This window comes from Bos indicus, chromosome 24 (assembly GCF_029378745.1).
Source record: "Bos indicus isolate NIAB-ARS_2022 breed Sahiwal x Tharparkar chromosome 24, NIAB-ARS_B.indTharparkar_mat_pri_1.0, whole genome shotgun sequence".
In the NCBI taxonomy this organism is placed as follows: Eukaryota; Metazoa; Chordata; class Mammalia; order Artiodactyla; family Bovidae; genus Bos; species Bos indicus.
In genome coordinates, this window is record NC_091783.1 from 60,396,992 (window position 1) to 60,418,301 (window position 21,310).

Consider the following 21,310-nt stretch of genomic DNA (forward strand, 5'->3'; position numbering starts at 1 on the left):
GGCCCCTGCCACGTGTCTCGCCCCCCACGCCGGCCCCCACCACGTGACTCGCCCCCCGCCAGCCCCCGCCACTCGCCCCCCGCCGGCCCCACCACGTGTCTCGCCCCCCCCCACCCCCCGCGGCCCCGGCCACGTGGCACGACCCCCCCCACCGGCCCCCGCCACGTGTCTCGTCCACCGCCGGCCCCCGCCACGTGGCACGTTGCCCTTGCCACCCTCCCAGCCAGGGCTCTGACCGCCGCCCTCTCTCCGCCCGGACCTGGGGACGCGGCCTCCAGCAGCTCCCAGACTGGCCGGCTCTGCCTTCCTCCCCGCATCGTGAGACGCGCTCGTCCTGGCTGCCCTCGGGGTCGGCTCCTCTTCATCTTCGAGGGCTCATCTCTCACCTAGCTTTGCCTTGACCGTCCTCTGAGGCACACCCCTGTTGGACTCTCTCACTACCATTAGGCTTTCCCCATTCTAATCACAACCTACAATATCTAAGTTGTTCATTTGTCTATATCTGTATTGCTGGGGTCGTGTGTGTGTGTGTGTGTGTGTGTGTGTGTGTGTGTGTGTGCGTGCGCGCGTGCACACACTCAGTCGCATCCGACTCTTTGCGGCCTCAGAGTCTGTACCTCGCCAGGCTCCTCTGTCCATGGGACTTTTCAGACAGGAATACTGGAGTGGGTTGCCATATGCTCCGCCAGGGGATCTTCCTGACCCAAGGATCGAACCTGTGTCTCTTGTGTCTTCTGCATTGACAGGCAGATTCTTTACCACTGGAGCCACCTGGGAAGCCTTAGACCAGACTATAAGCTCTGTGAGGACAAGGATACTGCTCGCATTTCCCCCACAAGACCTAACACAGTGCCTGTCACACAGACATGACTACCTCCTAGAGTGATAAGGATTAAGTAAACTGACTAACACAGGGAAAGTGCTTTAGCAGAGTGCCTGGTCCAGAGTGAGATCTTAGTGATGGCTGCCCAGCGGTAGAAGTCGGATGAGGATTAGTGACAGTGGGAGCAGCAGCAGCATAGTGCGCTCCTTACGGGAACTGAGCAGCTCAGTAGCGCACACCTAATGTACCCGCAAACCCCTGAGCCTCAGAACCTGTGGGTTTTCTTTGACTTTCTCTCCTTCTCTTCCTTCATGCACCTGTCACCACATCCTGCCAGTATCTCCTTGCCACTTTCTCTGAGTCATTCATCCTCTCCAGATCTGTTCTCCCTGTGGTCCTCCGGGTCTTCATGATTAGATTAACTGAGCTGGCGCAGTAAGGGAGGATCTCCTGGACCCTCCCCCCGGGACTCCGGCCGTTTATCTCCTTGAAGCGCCCTTCCCATCACGTCACTCGTCTGATTAAGGAAGCACTGTGGCTCTGCAGTGCTCATCAGAGCTCTCAGCATACAGGGCAAGCACTGCCAGAAAATGAGCCCCCACACTGGGATAGCTCCAGTCTCACCCTCATCTCGGTCAGGCTGGGTCTCCTTACCAGCCCGACACAACACACCCCGTCGGTCCCTGCCCCAGAGGTGTGTGCGGGCCGCTGTCGTGCCCGGGACACACCGTCCCCTCCTCTCCGCTCAGCCATGTTCAAGTTTCTCAGGGTCCCAGCTTAAAAGCATTTTCCATCATGAATACATCTTCCATTCAGAGTTCCAAAGATTTCTAGCAACTCGGTATTTGTAAAACATTTCTCCCAACTAGACACACATCAGTTCAGTTCAGTTCAGTCACTCAGTCGTGTCTGACTCTGCGACCCCATGAATCACAGCACGCCAGGCCTCCCTGTCCATCGTCAACTCCCAGAGTTCACCCAGACTCACGTCCATTGAGTCAGTGATGCCATCCAGCCATCTCATCCTCTGTCGTCCCCTTCTCCTCCTGCCCCCAATCCCTCCCAGCATCAGAGTCTTTTCCAATGAGTCAACTCTTCGCATCAGGTGGCCAAAGTACTGCAGTTTCAGCTTTAGCACCATTCCCTCCAAAGAAATCCCAGGGCTGATCTCCTTCAGAATGGACTGGTTGGATCTCCTTGCAGTCCAAGGGACTCTCAAGAGTCTTCTCCAACACCACAGTTCAAAAGCATCAATTCTTCGGTGCTCAGCTTTCTTCACAGTCCAACTCTCACACCCATACATGACCACAGGAAAAACCATAGCCTTGACTAGACAGACCTTTGTTGGCAAAGTAATGTCTCTGCTTTTGAATATGCTATCTAGGTTGGTCATAACTTTCCTTCCAAGGAGTACATAGCTCCTGCTAAAATAAGTTTTGGAAAACACCTTTGTATTCAGTAATTGCTTTGTGTGGTTGTACAATTTCGAGCCCTCCTTCCTTCTCCCAAGGACACAAACTGAGACCTCGTCCTGGCCTTGCCTACATTTCCCTGACACCACACACCTAGCACAGAAAATTCAGAAAGACTAGGGGGCCTGACGCTTTCCTGGGGTGCCACAGCACTGCATGTCAGTCCCATGCACATAAGGCAGACGGTTCAGTCATCGTAACAGTGCTAGGAAATAAGTATTAAGTCACCTCTCCTGGATAATTTAAATAAGGGAAGGTTCGGAGAAGTTACGGTCCTTGCCCAAAGTTACACAGAAGGTTAATAGGAAATCTGACACCGAAGCCATGGGCTTTCTTTTTCTTTGGCCTGTATGTGGCCGTGACTTTAGACCTCGCCCTGAGAGACACACAGAAGAGTCCACGGTGTCAGTGAGACCAGAAATGTAACCAAGCCTGTTCCCTGAAGGTGGGAGCACTCAGCCGTGCAGCACGCTCCAGTGCTCATGATCAGTGCGACCCCGTGGGCCAGAGCCCTCCAGGCTCCTCTCCATGGGATTCTCCAGGCAAGAATACTGGAGTGGGTTGCCATGCCCTCCGTCCTCCAGGGGATCTTCCCAACCTGGGGATCGAACCCGTGTCTGTTCCATCAAGCTGCATTGGCAGGCAGGTTCTTTACCACTAGCACCGCCCAAGATTGGGGCTCACCCTGTCCTAACCCACCACCCCGGGACACAGGCCATCCCCCGCACCTCCACAGTCATCCTGACCAACCAGCTCTCAGTGCAAATCTGCGCCCTGGACTGGGTCTGCCGCCTGCGCAGGAAGGGAGGTGTGTGCGCACTCACCCAGGCGCTTTTCCCCTTACTTTCTCCTGAAAGAGAACCCAGCCCTCTCTCCCAGGGGCATTTCAGCTTGTCACCATGAGCTCTGGAAGACGTCTGTTTAGAAAGCCTGCCTGAGTATTTGCTTTTTTCAGAAAGGAGTACAGCAACAATTATCACCTGTAATTGGTATGGCCTTACAAAATCCACACTGGGCTTCCCAGGAACAAGGCAGTGTCGAGTCAAAGCGAGATTATATTGACATATGCAAAGAGGTGGATGCAGCGAGCTTGTGCTCGTGCATGAATCTGTGGTCCCGAGTCATACTGAGGTTAACAAGGGTGCGGAAGCTGTCTAACCACAAATTGTGAGCACTCACTGCCTTCCTGGAACCATACGCGGCACCATGAAAGACGGCGAAAAGGAGCAACATCACCCCTGTGTTGAGCTTCATGTACTTCCCATCACTCGCTACTCCTCTGGCTCAAGATCTTAGAGACGAAAGCAAGGTTAGGCTAAGTAGGATACCAGCTGTCTTATTCTGTCTAGGATAACAAAGCTGTTTTCCCAGGATGGGGGTAACTGTGTGGTGCCAACTCCATTCCCGAAGCTCCGCGCCTTCCTCCAGGGAGCTGGTGCTCAGTCAGTGTGAGCTGAATTACATAGGATACATATAAAGCACATTTTTATTCCAATTTGCTGAGTGACTGAGAGAAAAGCTGTTAATATTTCTTCTTTGCAATTTTTGCAACCAAATGTACATTCTGTGACTGGAGAACCTAATGTTCAGTTCACTTCACTGTGCTGGCTACTAGGCTAGTGTCTCTCAGCTCTGTATTCTCCTTCCCATACTCTACAGGCCTGGGACTCTGCACATCACAGCTCCTCCGTTTCCAAGCAGCTCCCAGGTCCTGAGAGTGGAATGTTCTAGGGGGAGAACCAGAGGCGGGAGGAGAGGGACTTGCTCCTTTTATCTGTGGGAGCTGCTTCTGGTTTCTGGAACCATTTCCACACCCCAGCCTCACACATCCACTGGAGGGCGCCCCCTTCTCAGAGGTCAGAGTCTCAGCTCCATGGAGGGTGGGCACTGGGGAGGGGGGCCCACCTCTAAACTCCTGGAGCCCAGCCCAAGGGGATAACACTCCCTTCTCAGAGGTCAGAGTCTCAGCTCCATGGAGGGTGGGCACTGGGGAGGGGGGCCCACCTCTAAACTCCTGGAGCCCAGCCCAAGGGGATAACACTCCCTTCTCAGAGGTCAGAGTCTCAGCTCCATGGAGGGTGGGCACTGGGGAGGGGGGCCCCCCTCTAAACTCCTGGAGCCCAGCCCAAGGGGATAACACTCCCTTCTCAGAGGTCAGAGTCTCAGCTCCATGCAGGGTCGGGGGCGGGGGGCACTGGAGGGGGGGGCCTCTAAACTCCTGGAGCCCAGCCCAAGGGGATAACACCCCTTTCTCAGAGGTTGGAGTCTCAGCTCCATGGGAGGTGGGCGCTGAGGCGAGGGGGCCACCTCTAAACTCCTGGAGCCCAGCCCAAGGGGATAACACTCCCTTCTCAGAGGGCTCCAGCCCAGCCTCCTCCAAACGTCTAGATTCCAAGAGCCCCCAACTCCTGCCCTCTGCTCCCCCAGCCAGAGGGGCACAGGCTGTTTCCTCGAGTTACTGGTTATCATCTCCAATGATACCTCAACATTTTTCCTTTTCAATCCTTCATGTTAAATTCTCTCTTCTAGAATGACTGGTGTGGGTTTTGTTCCCTGACTAGATCCTGAACTGATATGATTTTCGTTGACCCTTGAGTCACGTGGGGACTAGGGGGACCAACCCCCCACACAGTGGGAAAACCCAGGCGTCACTCTAGAGCTGGCCTGTGGTCCATACCCACAGCTCCTCTGTGCTCACGGCTCTCTGAATCCGCGGTTCTGCTCCACAGACGCATGCGTAGGACTGTTTGCAGCATTTATAATTGAAAAGGAAAAACCCACATATATGTGCACCCTCAAAGTTCACATCCACGTAGTTCAAGGGTCAAATGTGTATTCCCTAGAAATGAGTTATACATAAGCAGACCCAGGCACTTTTCATAGCTGGTACGCTTCCTGTTGGGCTTCCCGGGTGGCTCAGAGGTACAGAATCCTCCTGCCATTGGAGACACGGGTTCAATCCCTGTGTTGGGAAAATCCGCTGGAGAAGGAAATGACAACCCACGCCAGTGTTCTTGCCTGGAGAATCCTATGGCCAGAGGAGTCTGGCGGGCTACAGTCCGTGGGGTCGAGAAGAGTCGGACAGGACTGAGCGGCTGAACAGCAACAGCAGGTCTTCCTGTTCCTAGGAGGTGGCCCTGCTTCTCTGTGAGGCTCTCCCCCCTTTCCTGTGCACAAAGATGCACAGATGCTGCCTGAGCGATGCTTGCCAGCTCCTTTAAGACAAAGACAACCTGCTTTCACTAAAAGCTTTAACTCCAACGCTACACCCTATACCACTCATTCACACAACCTTACCGAGCATCTGCTACACATGAGAGTCACACTAAGATGAAAACCACATGGCTCCTGACTTCGAGGAACTCAGTCTAGAAAGTGCCTCAAATTCTTCTCTCAATACAGAGACAAAACTCAAGATCACAGATCCAGTTTCAGCCTGGACGCCATTGACGTCCGCCAGTCGAGTGACTCCCGAGGAGCCAGGACCATCTCTTGAGCAGCAAAGCTCTCTAGCCTCCTGTTACTTACTAAGCACTCTCCATAGGCAGAGCACTTGAACTTGGCCAATGATAATCACAATGACGTTTCACCTTCTTAAGTTTCACAGGACAAAACTTTTTAGATGACAGCTAGTATATCTCCAAACAACCCTGGATATTTTCTCTAATGTCAGCTTCAATTCTTTCTTTCTCCCCTGGATAATCTGCCATGCCCTACTTCACTCTAAGTGAAAGTCCTATTTTATATGCCTTAAAATTACACATATTTATATTTACATATGTATGTAAACATGCAGAAATATATAAGGATATTTTTTTAATCCTTAGATCTTTGTCCTCCTCCTCCCAATTCCATTCCTCTGCCTGGGAACACAGTTCCAGATGGAATGGATTTTCATTTCTTTGTGGCCAGGTCCAAATAAAATGACTTTCCATTCTACACAATAAGAGCTAGGCACCTTGCTTGTCTTAAACGAAATAAATAGAAGATGTAGAATGTGAAAAATAATAATAATAATGTATAAGGAATGAGGAAATGTTAGGACTTTATATTCTAAATAGAATTCTTTAAGTAGAAAAAAATCCACAGCTATTTTTCCAGGCAGTTTTGTTCTCTTATTTCCCTTCTCTGGATAAGACACAGCTGAATTCCTCTAGGCAGCAAAATTACTGCTTGTGTGCTTTGCCCGTGAGTCCGTCTGAGATCAGCTCAAAGCCGGCCACAGCCTCCCAGCCCATCCTTGTCTCAAGATGCTGTGAATACACTTTCTGGTGTTTTCTTGGTGTCCGTGCCACTTAACACTCAGACTCATGCTGTCCCAGCAGTGCTCCAGGCAGCTTTCCCCAGCTTTACCCTGGGCTGTGCGTAACAGAACGGCCAACAGGCTGCTTTTGTCGTCTCTGCTGCAATCCTGAGGTTCGAAGGGAGTACGGGAGAGCTGGGCATGTTAACACCCTTTTCTCTCTGCATGTACATCATCGTCATAATTGGTCCCATTTATAGCTTTCCTATTATGGGAACTCTAGGCGCTTTACATACATTAATTTCTAATGATCCCAACAAACCTTCAAAGGAAGAATTAACACTGTTCTCTACATTTATAATACGAGGAACTTGAGAATTATAAACATTAAATCATTTGTCAAGGGCACTCAATTTATAACTGATACAGATAGTCTTCAGGCCACATATATTTGCCTCTATGGCCTAAACTGGTCTATTTTATTAACTGAATCTCACGGACTTTATCACTGAACTGTGCAAGCCCAGCAACAAGAGTTAGTGGTGACTGACTGCGTGTAATTAATTTTTCGTTGCCCTCTTAGAGAAGGACTGTTATAAGATGGCACAAAACTCTAGGGTTCTTGCCACTTATACACATTGACTATAATTAGAGCTGCAAGAGTTTATTTCTAGGCTTAAAATGAGCGCTGTGCCCCTGGGCTCATTTTGAGAGTCGCCACAGAGTAATTTGGGAGGAAATATAGTTGGATGGGCAGATAAAAGCATGTGCCTACGACAACCTTCTACATACAGATTTGAGTGAGTCAATTACAAGGCCAGAAACGGGTCCCAACAAAATGATAGATACCCTGACACAGAGAATAACAACCAGCTGTAAAACTCCATTTTGATACCTGCAACAGAAGCAAGCAAAGTCCTACTGAGGGAAGCTGTGGAATTGAGAGGATTCCGAGGGCCCCCAGAAGTCATTCGGTATCTACGGCACAGTGGCCACAGACGGTTTTTATTCGCTGCTTCATCAGCTCCTCAGCCAACCTGGATGGTCCTAAAGTTTTTGAAATACCAAAATAATTTACATCAACACTTTTACATTTTTAAATGTTTACACTCATCCCTTAAAAAAGACTAAATGGAAAAGCTGGATTCCTCCTCATTAGACTCGCTCCTGTTGCACATGGGACAGCACAGCAGGGGACACAATACAATACAGTACGGGTCCGACAAGTCCCAGAACGCCTGTTGTCTGTACTTCTCAGGGAGAGAACTTTAAAAATAGTACTAATGATACTGAATGTGAAGTGGAGAAATTTTGCTTGTTCATCAACTTATATTTGCTCTTTGATACAGCCATGTTCAAAGCAGGTTAGTTCTTTGTATAAGGAAACATTTGAGTGGGAAACAGTCTTCCTGTTTGAAAGGAAATCATACACTTGTACCATACTGAAAATCTGTTTATTTTCGACACCTGTTGACCGGTCGGTGCTTTTCCCCCTCAGCTTCATTCAGACATGGACCGGGGAGATGGCTCCATCAAATACATCCTCTCGGGAGAAGGCGCAGGCATCGTGTTTACCATCGACGACACCACCGGCGACATCCATGCCATTCAGAGGCTCGACCGAGAGGAGAGGGCCCAGTATACTCTCAGGGCTCAGGCCCTGGACAGGCGCACGGGCAGGCCGATGGAGCCGGAGTCCGAGTTCATCATCAAAATCCAAGACATCAACGACAACGAGCCCAAGTTCCTGGACGGGCCTTACATCGCCACGGTGCCGGAAATGTCACCAGTGGGTAAGGCGGGCATGCACTGATCCTCACCAACAGCAGTCCCCCTCTAGAAGGCCCTCCCACCTCAAGGTGGAGAAAGAGAGAAAGTGCACAACAGCCCCCCAAACACAAAGCTGCACCGAGCCACTCAGACGTGAAATCAGCCACAGTGCAGACAGCAGCAACACTAAGCCTAGCGCTGTCACTCACTCTGGGTCTCCTGAATCGATTTTTATCCACGTATCTATCTGACTGCACCGGGTTTTGGTTGTGGCGCCTGGGATCTGGGATCTTCGACCTTTATTGCGCCACGGGAGATCTTTGGTTGCAGCATGTGGGATCTAGTTCCCCAACCAGGGACTGAACCTGGCTCCCCTGCACTGGGAGCGTGGAGTCTTAGCCACTGGACTACCAGGGCAATCCCCAGTTCTGCTTCTTAAAAAGCAAAACAAAAGATAGGTGATCGATGGGCAGGCAGATAATGTCTGATTCATAAGGGAGAAGCGTTTTGGTATTACCGAAAGAGGAATGCGGGGCCCAAAGCCTGCGCTGGCCTTACAAGTCATTAAGACTTTAAGACACAAATAACTCCCATCCCCACTAAAGAGGTACTTTTGTGCTAAGCAGTTGTAGAAGCTTGACCTAGAAACAGGCCCTCCCAAGGAAGCAGACATAACATTTGCAAATGCTTAAAACTGCCCGTTCAGGCCTGCATCCAGTCTTGAGCAACTCCGCTTGAACGGGTGTCCACCGCTTCTCTTCCTCAGGGACTTCCGTCATCCAGGTGACGGCCACCGACGCTGACGACCCGACCTACGGCAACAGCGCCCGGGTGGTGTACAGCATTCTGCAGGGCCAGCCGTATTTCTCTGTGGACTCCAAAACAGGTACGTGCTGGGGCAGTCGAGTCAGAGGTATTTGTTTTATTCTCTACTAATTTGTAACTGCGATTTAGGACAGACACAACTCTCCATTTCAAGAACTCTGCAGACAGTGCACTAGCTCGGAAGATGGTTATAAGCGTCAGGATGAAGACAGCAAACTAGCGCTGCCTGCGGGGTCAGAGCAGCGCGGCGTACAGACGGTGTGCTGGTCTGCTGGGAGACGCCCGAAGAACTGCCTCTGCAAAAGGACCTCCTCACCAGCCTTCAAAGAAATAATAATATCAATAATGCTATGGCTGTACTCACTCCCCAGGAGTAAGGTCTTTCATAACTTCAAGAAGACCCAAGAGGACTGGCATAGTAACCTGGGCTCACTATAGAACCAGGATAATTGGTTTTGAAACTAGAAAGAGCCTTAGGCAAATCTTCCAGTCCATCGCCATTCATTTAGTGGACAAGGAAGTCGTGACTGGAGACCTAACAAAGCGCTCCTGGTTGTAGGTGTGTCCCCTGACCCTCGGTCCAGCGTTCCTCCCGCCAGTCCACGCTGTAGTAAGCTGAGAGCAAGGCTGGAATGAAGGGAACTCAGAGCACGGGGTGTGGGCCCCAGGAAAGGAGGTGCTCAGAGGGACGCTCCGACAGGGGAACCACCTAGGGAGCTGGGCAGGCACGGGCCACGTCTAGAAAAGAACAAGGCAAAGCCAACAAGTCAGTTTGCTTTGGGTGTTCTGTTTTGTTTTCAATTTTACTCAGGAACTTTGACGACAGAATGTATAGTTTATCTATGAAGAATTCCCTTTAACCATTTTGAATTGGGCAGAGCAACTCAGATATCATTGCTATTAATATATAATAATATATTATTCCATATTGTTATCTTGCACTTGTGCCAGACTTTCTCCCTTTTAAAATACACTCATAGATCTCATCATATTTGAGCATCCCAACAATCTTGTAAACTTGTGAAATATATGGAAGCATTATTACTTCATTTTACATATGGGAAAATTAACATACGGACCTAAGAGTAATTAACAAAAAAAATGGAGCAAAGAAACTTACAACCACAGAGACAAAGTCAAGGCCAAACACTCAAAGTCATCTCTTTACATGAAATAGAAAAAAACACATTTTATTAGCAACCTGATATAATTTTTTCCAGAAGTCCTCGGGGAACCAGGCATTCAGAAAATTATGTCATAAAAGTAGAGAGTATAAATTAGTAGGAGGAAAGAAAAAAAGGTTCCAGTTAGGGATTTCTATAAAATAGTAATTTTAACCATTCTACAAATGGAGGGAGGGACCATGAGGGGGTGCCCACAGGGAGGAAAAATACAGGCAGGAAGAGGGTAATATGTCCTTTACATCGTTAAGAGGAAACTTACATTATTTTGACAGCTCTCAAGGGGCATCTATAGTGTTAAGGTCAAAAATACATAAAAAGATAGTTACTGCCATGCCCAGGGAGCATTTATAAAAAGAAAACACTGCATATTTCACTTTAGACTGTCGCTGCTGTAATGCGACATATACATTATAGGAGTAAAGCGAGGACAGGTTTGCGGTTCCCCATTTCTCCCCGTGGCATGCAAAAGGCCTACTAAGCCAAGGGTCATGTTTAAACGTGCAGTAAACAAGCCTTTAATCTTTGCCTAGAGAGCACAGAAGTCAGCTTTTCTAAGTGAAAGCGTTAAAAGGAGGATCAAACATGCCCACACATCCTTGGCAGGATCAAAACAACACATTTCACAGGATTCTGACTTAGACCCTTCTCCCTAAATGGAAGCACATTATCATACCCTGATGTTGCACATCGTCTGGGCAAGTTCATCTCGTATGGATGTTAACAATAAACATCTCAGAGCATCTTTTATGCTGTCTTATCTCACAGCATACAGTGAAGCACGGAGGTAGGAAGAACCTAATAAAACGGATTGAACATACAACGACAAAGAAGAGCAAATCTGAATTCCACCCCTGCTTCCAGGCCCTGGGGAGGCAGGAGCAAGCAGCCTGGGAATGGGAAGAAGAGTCCCTCACACTAGTAGGGCTCTAGCGACTGGAGAGAGAGCTAAAGGAGAAGGATCTAAAATCGCAGACTTGCTGACTGTGAGGCTTTGTTTCCCCACCTGAAGCCCAGTTTTGTTTGGTGAGACAGAGCAGCCCTGAAGTCGCTGCAGACCAACAGGTCCCAAGTCTGTTAGAGGGCCACTGCTGCCACCTGCTGGTCTTTCTCAGGAATGCGCCGTAGAAACCAGCCCGCCAAGCCCGACTCCACGGAGAGGGGTCTGAGTGAGCTCCCGGAGTTGGTGATGGACAGGGAGGCCTGGCGTGCTGTGGTCCACCGGGCCGTGAAGAATCAGACACGACAGAGCGACTGAACTGAACTGAAATGGCCCTTCCAGCTGTAACAATCTTTACTCATTCACCCTCTGTTTAAACACAGCATTTTTTTTTTTTTTTAAGCTGGGGATTCCCTGATGGCTCAGTGGTAAAGAATCTGCCTGAAATGTAGGAGGCGCGGGTTCAATCTCTGGGTTGGGAAGATCCCTTAAGAGGGAAATGGCAGCCCACTCCAGTATTCTTGCCTGGGAAATCCCATGGACACAGGAAACTGGCGGGGTACAGACCATGGGATTGCAGAAAGTTGAACACGACTGAGCTAAAAGGACATTCTGACCGCAAGTGTAATAAAACAGGTGCCTTGCGTCTCTGACAAGGCACAGGGAGAAGCCTAGAACCCAGTCTTTAAAATGGGACTGGTGGTTTTGCTTTTAAAAACAAAGCTCGTTTCTATCCTGCAGGGGTAATTAGGACTGCGCTCATGAACATGGACCGAGAAGCCAAAGAGTACTATGAAGTGATCATCCAAGCCAAGGACATGGGAGGGCAGCTCGGAGGGCTGGCGGGGACCACGACGGTCAACATCACCCTCTCAGATGTCAACGATAACCCACCCCGCTTCCCCCAGAGTGAGTACCCAACCAGCAAGAGCACAGCTCTCAAGTCAGAGGGACGCAGCGGTGACGGAGGCGAAAGAGAAAGGCCGGTCTGAGTCCCTCTTTGAGTTCAGTTATTCCTGGGTTCCTTTCTGACATTTATCATGCAATTCTCACATCACCATTTCCCTCCTAGATCCAACTTCCCAGACCACTAAACCAGTGTTGCTCTATTTTTCACTATCACTTCCCTCCAGAGCCCTTTTAGACCCTTTTTTCCCTTGAGTGTCATGCCCTGACCGCTCCCCTCATACAATTAAATATTAAGCAAGAAGATTTTGTTGGGTAGGGATGAACCTTAGATTTGTAATATCTAAGTTTTTTTCACCTCTCTCCAACAAGAATCGATTTTTTGTGCCTGTTGAGAACGCATGCAGGGAGACTCAGCCAAAGCTTGAGGTGAACATAGCGACCCACCGGATCACTTAACCCCCCGATTCACAGCAGGCACTGAGTGCTTGCTTTGTAAGGGCCCTGGGCATCAGGGGCACAAGATTCCTGAAGCGAAGTCCCTGACCTTGTGAAGCTTAAAGTCCACTTGGGAGAACATATACTTGGTACTCATCAAAGTTTAGGCAGGAAGCAGCCTCTGCTGTGCCACCTGGTTAGTGCAGAATGACGCCTTCACAATAAACCAAGATGAGTAAAAAACTTAATAAAAGGATGAGAGTTCAACTAGGTATTGAAGAATTAACACAGTCAAACAGGAGAAAAAAGAAAACATTCCAGAAGGGGGAAGCTGTTCATTCACTTAAAAAAATTTTGTTTCAAGCAACATTCTAGATATGGGATATAAAGCCCTAGAAATAAAGCTGCAAATGTAATTTTATGTTCCAAGATCCCGAAAATGAAGACCTGGTCTCTTATTGATTCAAACATTCCGTTTCTAATGGAGGTCACTGCAAAGGTTTTGAGCAAGTGAGAGTCATAAGGAAAGGCTAAGCTGGTAGCCACGCAGAGCACTGGTTGGCAGGAATGGAGACTAGAAGCAGGAGTCTGGTAGGAGGCTTTTAGCATGGGCCAGAATTGAACTGATAAGAACGTAAGGAAACAGAAGTAGTGGAACGGGACAAATCAGAAAACTTGGATTTCTGTCTCTGATTTCTTGGCTAAAGGAAGGTGGAGTCAGAGATAACAATGATGTTGTAGGTCTGGGCGACAGGGAAAAAGATTGTTCTAATGGATGAAACAGAGGATCCCAGCGGGACAAGCGGCAAGCAGGCAGGGAGGAAGACAGATGCTGCCTCGAACATGAAGCGGCAGCAGGACACTCAGGCGGGATTAAGGAGGGTGGAGTACAGAGCTATGGCTGTGGAAAGGAGACCAGGAATGGAGGTGTGAATTTGAGAAGCAGATTCTAAAAGGGAGCAACTGGAGAAGTGAGAGCGGCAGAGCCAATCCCAGGTGAAAGACTCAACCAGGGAAACCAGGATCAACAACCACTAAAGGAAAACAGAGCCAAACCAGACCATCTGCTGAAAAGCCACACTGTGGGTAAACCATTTATCTATGTAAAAACAGGAGTAAAATTCAGATATTTACATACAGCCGGTATCCATAAAGTCCCCATGAGATGAAACCGAAAGACAAGATCCCAGATGAGTGTTTTACAAGTGATATGAACAAGGAGGTTACTAAGTTGATTGGTCCTACAGTTCGGAAGACTAGAGCATCATGAAACAGTTTATGAAATGACATATGGATTGGCTTCTTCCGTGCTCTGCTGACCCGTCTTTACCATTTCATGAACGGCTCACACTGTGCACACTAGATTCTTGAATGTCCCTGAACTGTCCTCTGGCTTTGTAATCTGAGACCAGACAGTATCTCCGAGAAGGCAGAAAGAGAAGAAGAGCAGTTACTACACAGTTCATAGAGATTTGGACCTATTGTAGGGAAGTTAGATTGCTTTCCTTCCTTTTCACAAATATTATCATAACTGATTAGGGGCTGTTGACACAATGACACACCTCATATTTTATACTGAAGACGCTCCATCATCTTTAATTTAACCAAATATAATGGAATATCAAGACCTCAGGCTACTTATTTCTAATATAATGTATTATGTGTAGAAATTGTACGGACAAGATGTTTGTTTTGACACAGAACGCCTGACTTTCCTGGAGAAAATTGTTTTTCCCAAACATGTTCTGCAGTAGCAAAGTCTGATCCATCAACAACTTTGGAAGAGAATGCAAAGAGATCATGAAATCCAAGCGCCTGCGGTTTAGCACAGACATTAGCCACTTCCTGGCTCAGGCTGGCGAAGAACAGGCATCGTTTCTCCTCCTGTGCGAGGGAGGCCGCTGAGCGCTGGCTGGGTGCCGTCAGCCCCCAGGTCAATGTGAGAAGGCAGCGCTCACACCCCGACTTCCCAGGGTCACACCCCACAGCCCGCAATGCGCACGAGAACCAGAGGCGCCGTGTACCTACCGAGGTACCGAGAAGGTGGTTGTTTGCTTGAGTCTGTAGTCATCCACACCATGGCTGACAGGAGAGTGAGGAGCGTCAAAGGGCTGAGCCCCAGAGGAGCAAGTTAATGAAAATGCTCCTCCGCGGAGATGAACACGAACTGAACGAGTGGATTCAGGCTATCAGGCTGCAAAGAACATCACCGGCTCTGAGCTCCCCACACAGGTGAGAACTCTGGGGGTATCATCTTCCAGAAAAGAGAACTAGAAGCACCGAGATGTGTCCGTGAAGAAGCCGCCAGGGTGCAGGCCCCAGTGCAGACACCCCGAGGGACGGCCAGCGCAGAAGCCGGCAGAGCGCGGCTCCGGGGCCGGGCCTCCCCTGCAGGGCGCTGGTCAGCACCGAACGTGGGCAGCTGGACACAGACGGGTGCTCGGCGTGCCGGCCGGGCCACACAGGAAAACGCGTGCGTCTCAAACACAAACGGAATACACGCGCACTTTGTGACCACAACAGAATTAACACCGGGGGACCAGTGCATCAGGGGGGACTGAAAGGCCGGAAAGCAGGGCGCTCCCTACCACCCCGGAGGTGCATTCACTGAGGTGAGCATACTTTCGCTTTCGTCCTGTCCTACTCCTGGGATCCTGATCGACGTATCTTGGCCCCTCCTCATCCGACATCCAGTGCGGGCGATGACCCAATAACGTCTGCTTAGCCCTTTGGATCTGTTTTTTCATTGGTAGAACTCAAGTTTTAACTTAGGATGATGAAAAAGATGTTTTGCACAGCCTGGCGGATGTGATGTGATACGGGGGAGGCGTTTTTTTTGTGTAGTGACAGGTTATAAAAACTGCATGTTCTGACTTCTTCACAGAACATTACCAGATGAGTGTGTTGGAATCAGCTCCGGTTAGCTCGACTGTAGGGAGGGTGTTTGCCAAGGACCTGGATGAAGGAATCAACGCAGAGATGAAGTACACGATCGTGGATGGGGACGGGGCGGACGCATTCGACATCAACACGGATCCCAACTTCCAAGTGGGCATCATAACCGTGAAGAAGGTAACCGAGCTCCTTCTTCCAAGTCATTTCAGGGAAGGCTTTGAGCGTGTGTGCAATATTAGTAAGGACTGTTATATTATTAATAGCATTGCTTTAAATCCTCTGATAAACACTTTCCTATCATTAAGAAAAAAAAACCTCTTAGACTTTCCTGGCAGTCCAATGGTTAAGACTCCAACTTACAAGGCAAGGGCATGTGCCGGCTCAGTTGCTCAGTTGTGCCCAACTCTTTGCGACCCCCGCAGACTGTAACCCCCCAGGCTCCCTCTGTCCATGGGATTAGCCCAGCAAGAACACTTGCCTGGGATGCCATTTCCTTCTCCAGGGGATCTTCCCAACTCAGGGATCGATCCACCTGCATCTCCTGTGTCTCCTGCATTGGCAGGCAGGTTCTTTACCACTAGCACCACCCAGGAAACCCCAGGGCAAGGTGTGCGGGTTCAATCCCTGTTCAGGGAACTCAGATCCTGTGTGCTGCACATCAAGGCCAAAAACACAGACAAAACAACAACAGAGAAAACCCCTTACTCCTTTGGTTCACATGTAAACACTGGCTATGTCATCATTTTACAGGAAGGGTACCCTTCAGTTCAGTTCAGTCGCTCAGTCATGTCCAGCTGTTTGCGACCCCATGGACTGCAGCACGTCAGGCCTCCCTGTCCTGGAGTTTACCCAAACTGATGTCCATTGAGTCAGTGATGCCATCCAACCATCTCATCCTCCGTCATCCCCTTCTCCTCCTGCCCTCAATCTTTCCCAGCATCAGGGTCTTTTCAAATGAGTCAGTGTTTTATCAGGTGGCCAAAATATTGGAGTTCCAGCTTCTGCATCAGTCCTTCCAGTGAATATTCAGGACTGATCTCCTTTAGGATAGACTGGTTGGATGTCCTTGCAGTCCAAGGGACTCTCAAGAGTCTTCTCCAACACCACAGTTCAAAGGCATCAATTCTTCGGCACTCAGCTTTCTTTATAGTCCAACTCTCATATCCACACATGACTACTGGAAAAGCCATAGGTTTGACTAGACAGACCTTTGTTGGCAAAGTAATGTCTCTGCTTTTTAATATGCTGTCTAGGTTGGTCATAGCTTTTCTTCCCAGGAGCAAGCTTCTTTAATGGCTGCAGTCACCATCTGCAGTGATTTTGGAGCCCAAGAGCCCAAGACAAAATGTGGTCCATTGGAAAAGGGAATGGCAAACCACTTCAGTATTCTTGCCCTGAGAACCCCATGAACAGCATGAAAAAGCTCACTACTTAGCCACTTAAAAAAAAAAAAAAAAAAACCTGTCATAGCTTAATTCTCTAATAATGTTAATGACTTAACCAATATCTGCATTCAAATAACCTCATTTTGACCACAGTAAACTATCAGATCAGATCAAGCAAACTATCCTATTATTATTAATCAATAAATAACAGGCAGGAGTTTTTAAATTGCTATGTAAAGACCCACGGATGCTTACTAGACTTGGAAAGGCTTTATCAAGCATAGCTGCTGAGTGATGTCACCACTTGAAACTCTCTGCTTCATAGTAAGTTAATACGTTTCCTAAATGTAAGCTATCAATTCTGTGGCATAAAGCACATACGTATATACTCAGTTGAAAGACAGAACCTAATAAAATTAAAGTTTTAACATCCTAATAAATATATCAGGATGTTAAAACTTTAATTCAAAAAAGTATTGGTTTAATCTTCCTTTTCTTCTATTTCAAATACACTTTAAAACTCAAGATATCTTCAATTATTTCTTCAATAAACATTTGTTGAGTGCCTACATATGTGCCAGGCACTGCATTTAATGTAGAAAGTAAATAAAATGACCAAAACCTCTACCTTATTGAAATTTACATTCTAAAAGGGGAAGAAGACTATCAAAACAGCAAGTAAGTCAATAAACTAGTATATTGGAAAGTAGTAAGTGCTGGGCAGGAAGGCGTGAGATCAGATGAGTCCACATGACTTCAAATTTAATTTCATGCTTGGGATTGGCCTCATATAGAAGTGACATTTATACAAAGACTTAAAGTGGGCAGAGTCGGGACATCCCTGGTTGTCCAGTGGCTGAGATTCTGTGTTCCCAGAGATCCCTGGTCAGGGAACTAGATCCCACGTACTGCAACCAAAGATCCCGTAGGCCATAACCAGGACCAGGTGTAGCCAAATGACTAAATATATACATAAAAAAGAAAAAGTAGGCAGAGTGGCAGCATAGAGTTGGGCAGATTGATGATGCACAATCCTAGGAGCCCCACAAATGACTCTCGGTGAGAGCCGTGAATGGCAGCCCTGTGGATGAGGGAACGCATAGTAAAAGAGTTCCAGACAAAGGGCCAGCCAGAGCACTGACCCTGAGATGGCACTCAGCCTGGCTTGTTTCAACAACAGAAAGGAGCTTTCTAAGGTTCGAGAAGGACACTAGCAGGAGATGAGGTCAGAAAAGGAACAGGGGGCCGGGCTGTGTTAGGACCGTGTATGCAGATAGAAGGACGCTGGCTAACGTGGAGAACCGGAGGATTTTAACAGGTGTGTGACATCACAGACTTCTACTATGAAATAATTACTATGTAATCTGTGTTGGGAAAAGACCATAAGGGGCAAGAACGGAAATGGGGGACCAGCTGGGGTGCTACTGATAATCCAGTAAGAGAAGATGATGGCTTGGTCTAGGCTACTGGGAATGGAGGCAGTGAGAAGTGGTCGGAATCTGAATATATTTTGAAAGTAGGACTAACAGTCCTCCTCTTTTTCTTTCACATCCTCATTCAATCGGTTAGGAAGAAAAAGAGGAGTCAGTTCAGCAACAAAGCGAATAGAGCTGGCGCTAAGTGAGATGGGGAAATATTTGGATTCAGTTCTGGGCATGTCCCATTTGCAATGTCCATTAGACACCTAAGTGGAGATATATAGTCGCTGTTGGTTTAGGAATCTGGAATTTGGAGAAGAGTTCTGAGTGAGAAATATAAATTTGAGAGTCAAAAAGCAAGTAAAAATAATAATAATAATATGCCAAGGGACTGAGCATCACTAGAGAAGAGAGCAGTGAGGTCAGCCCTGTGGCACCCCAACGTGGTGAGGTCAGGGAGGGCAAAGACAAGCAAGGAGACTGAGGAGGGGAGAGCAGGCAAGCAGAGGAAAGTCAGGAGACTGCGGTGTCCTGGGAGGCAGGGAGACACTTTGCAAGAGAATAAAGTGACTGCCTGCGATAAATGCCATTAAAGGACATCGAAGTACACTGAAAACCATCCCAGACTTTAGGACCATGGAGATCACTGATGACCCTGACAAAAGCAATGAAATCATAACAGACTGTGGCATGAGCTAATGCGTTTAATAATAACCTTATTCTATACTGTTCCATAGAGCTAATGCTGCTTTAGAAGGAACGAAGGGAAGAGTTCATGTTTGTCCTGTATTTATTGAAAGTGTAATCAAGTACAGCAAAAGAACAGACATATCCAGCATTCCTCCAACCAGAAATCTTTGTAACCAGCACACAATGACCTCAAAACTGTGCAAAATGCTGACATTAATTTTGGGATCATCATATAAATTTGGATGTAATTTAAATGTTGCAGTTTATTTTACTCATGTTCTTTGAGGATTAATAAAAATTATAAAAGGTCATTAGAAATAATAATACAAAGTCACTGTATGGTAAGATTAAGAACGTCCCCCTACTATGTCAGTCAGTTCAGTCACTCAGTCGTGTCCGACTCTTCGTGACCCCATGGACTGCAGCCCACCAGGCCTCCCTGTCCTTCACCATCTCCCAGAGTTTGCTCAAACTCCTGTTCATCGAGTCGGTGATGCCATCCAACCATCTCATCCTCTGTCGTCCCTTTCTCTTCCTGCCTTCGATCTTTCCCAGCATCAGAATCTTTTCAAATGAGTCAGTTCTTCATCGAGTGGCCAAAATATTGGAGTTTCAGCTTCAATATCAGTCCTTCCAATGAATATTCAGGACTGATTTCCTTTATGATGGACTGGTTGGATCTCCTTGCAGTCCAAGGGACTCTCAAGAGTCTTCTCCAACACCACAGTTCAAAAGCATCAATTCTTCGGCACTCAGCTTTCTTTATAGTCCAACTCTCACATCCATACAGGACTACTGGAAAAGCCATAGTTTTGACTAGATGGACCTTTGTTGGCAAAGTAATGTCTCTGCTTTTTAATATGCTGTCTAGGTTTATCATAGCTTTTCTTCCAAGGAGCAAGTGTCTAATTTCATGGCTTTAGCCACCATCTGACTGCAGTGATTTTGAAGCCCCCCAAAAATAGTCTCTCACTGTTTCCATTGTTTCCCCATCTATTTGCCATGAAGTGATGGGACTTGATGCCATGATCTTAGTTTTTGAATGTTGAGTTTTAAGCCAGCTTTCTCACTCTCCTCTTTCACTTTCATCAAGAGGCTCTTTGGTTCTTCTTCACTTTCTGCCATAAGGATAGTGTTATCTGTGTATCTGAGGTTATTGATATTTCTCCTGGCAATCTTGATTCCAGCTTGGGCTTCATCCAGCCCAGCATTTCGCATAGAAGTTAAATAAGCAGGGTGACAATATACAGCCTTGACGTACTCCTTTCCCAGTTTAGAAACAGTCTTTTGTTCCATGTTCAGTTCTAACTGTTGCTTCTTGACCTGCATACAGATTTCTCAGGAGGCAGGCCAGGTGGTCTGGTATTCCCATCTCTTGAAGAATTTTACACAGTTTGTTGTGATCTACACAGTCAAAGGCTTTGGCATAGTCAATAGATCAGAAGTAGATGTTTTTCTGGAACTCTCTCGCTTTTCAATGATCCAGTGGATGTTGACAGTGTGATCCCTGGTCCCCACTATGTGGCATGCCTCAAGTTATAAATAATAATACATTGCTTACCATGACTGGTAACTATCAACAAGGTTAAAGTTCAAAGTTTTGGATAATTATTGTCTCTTTACGGCAAAAATTACCTTTAAAAAATTAAGCAATCAAAGAATTTTTGAGGTTTCAGTATATTTTAAATTTTATTTTATATCTTAAAATAATATTTAATTCAACTCTTTGCAATCCCATGGACTGTAGCCCACGAGGTTCCTCTGTCCATGGATTTCCAAGGCAAGAATATTGGAGTGGGTTGCAATTTCCTACTCCAGGGTATCTTCCTGACTGAGGGACAGAAGCCAGGGCTCCGGCACTGCAGGCACACTCTTCACCATCTTCTGCATCACAGGCACGGCCACCAGGGAAGCCCCCTTAGTAACAACACAATGCTATTAATTTATATCAAATTACTAGAATATATCTTAGACCTTACTGTAAGCCATTAATTTAAAAAATATTCTATTACAATTTTATATATAATGAGATTGATCACAGTGGTATGGCTGTATCTGAAAGGAATCTCAAAATGTCTCTTCTCCAGCTCCCATACCTGGAGAAAAGATTAAATTTCATAAGACAGAACACTGTCTTTCATTGTCATTGCTAAAACTAGATCCATGTTTAATCAAAATATTTATCAGTTTTGCCAAGGTCACTTGGATTTCTCTTCTGAACTTATGAGGTGTCAGAAAATGGAATTAAGAAAGAGGTCAATAAGTTGAGTAGATGGACAAGTCAAATATAATAAATACTTTGGAGGCTATTGACTAATCAGTCT

At 47.3% G+C, this 21,310-nt stretch overlaps 1 protein-coding gene and 1 long non-coding RNA gene across 2 annotated transcripts in view; one reads left to right on the forward strand and one right to left on the reverse strand.

Annotated features, from left to right (window-relative positions):
- Positions 1–21,310, forward strand: part of CDH20 (cadherin 20) — a 213,330-nt gene that overhangs the window by 160,456 nt on the left and 31,564 nt on the right. The window contains exons 3-6 of the mRNA XM_070779131.1: positions 8,037–8,331; positions 9,075–9,194; positions 11,996–12,163; positions 15,483–15,670. Coding sequence (XP_070635232.1) covers positions 8,037–8,331; positions 9,075–9,194; positions 11,996–12,163; positions 15,483–15,670 — 771 coding nt within the window. The remainder of the gene's footprint in view (positions 1–8,036; positions 8,332–9,074; positions 9,195–11,995; positions 12,164–15,482; positions 15,671–21,310) is intronic.
- Positions 1–21,310, reverse strand: part of LOC139179505 (uncharacterized) — a 195,775-nt gene that overhangs the window by 144,015 nt on the left and 30,450 nt on the right. The gene's annotated exons all lie outside the window — the stretch shown is intronic.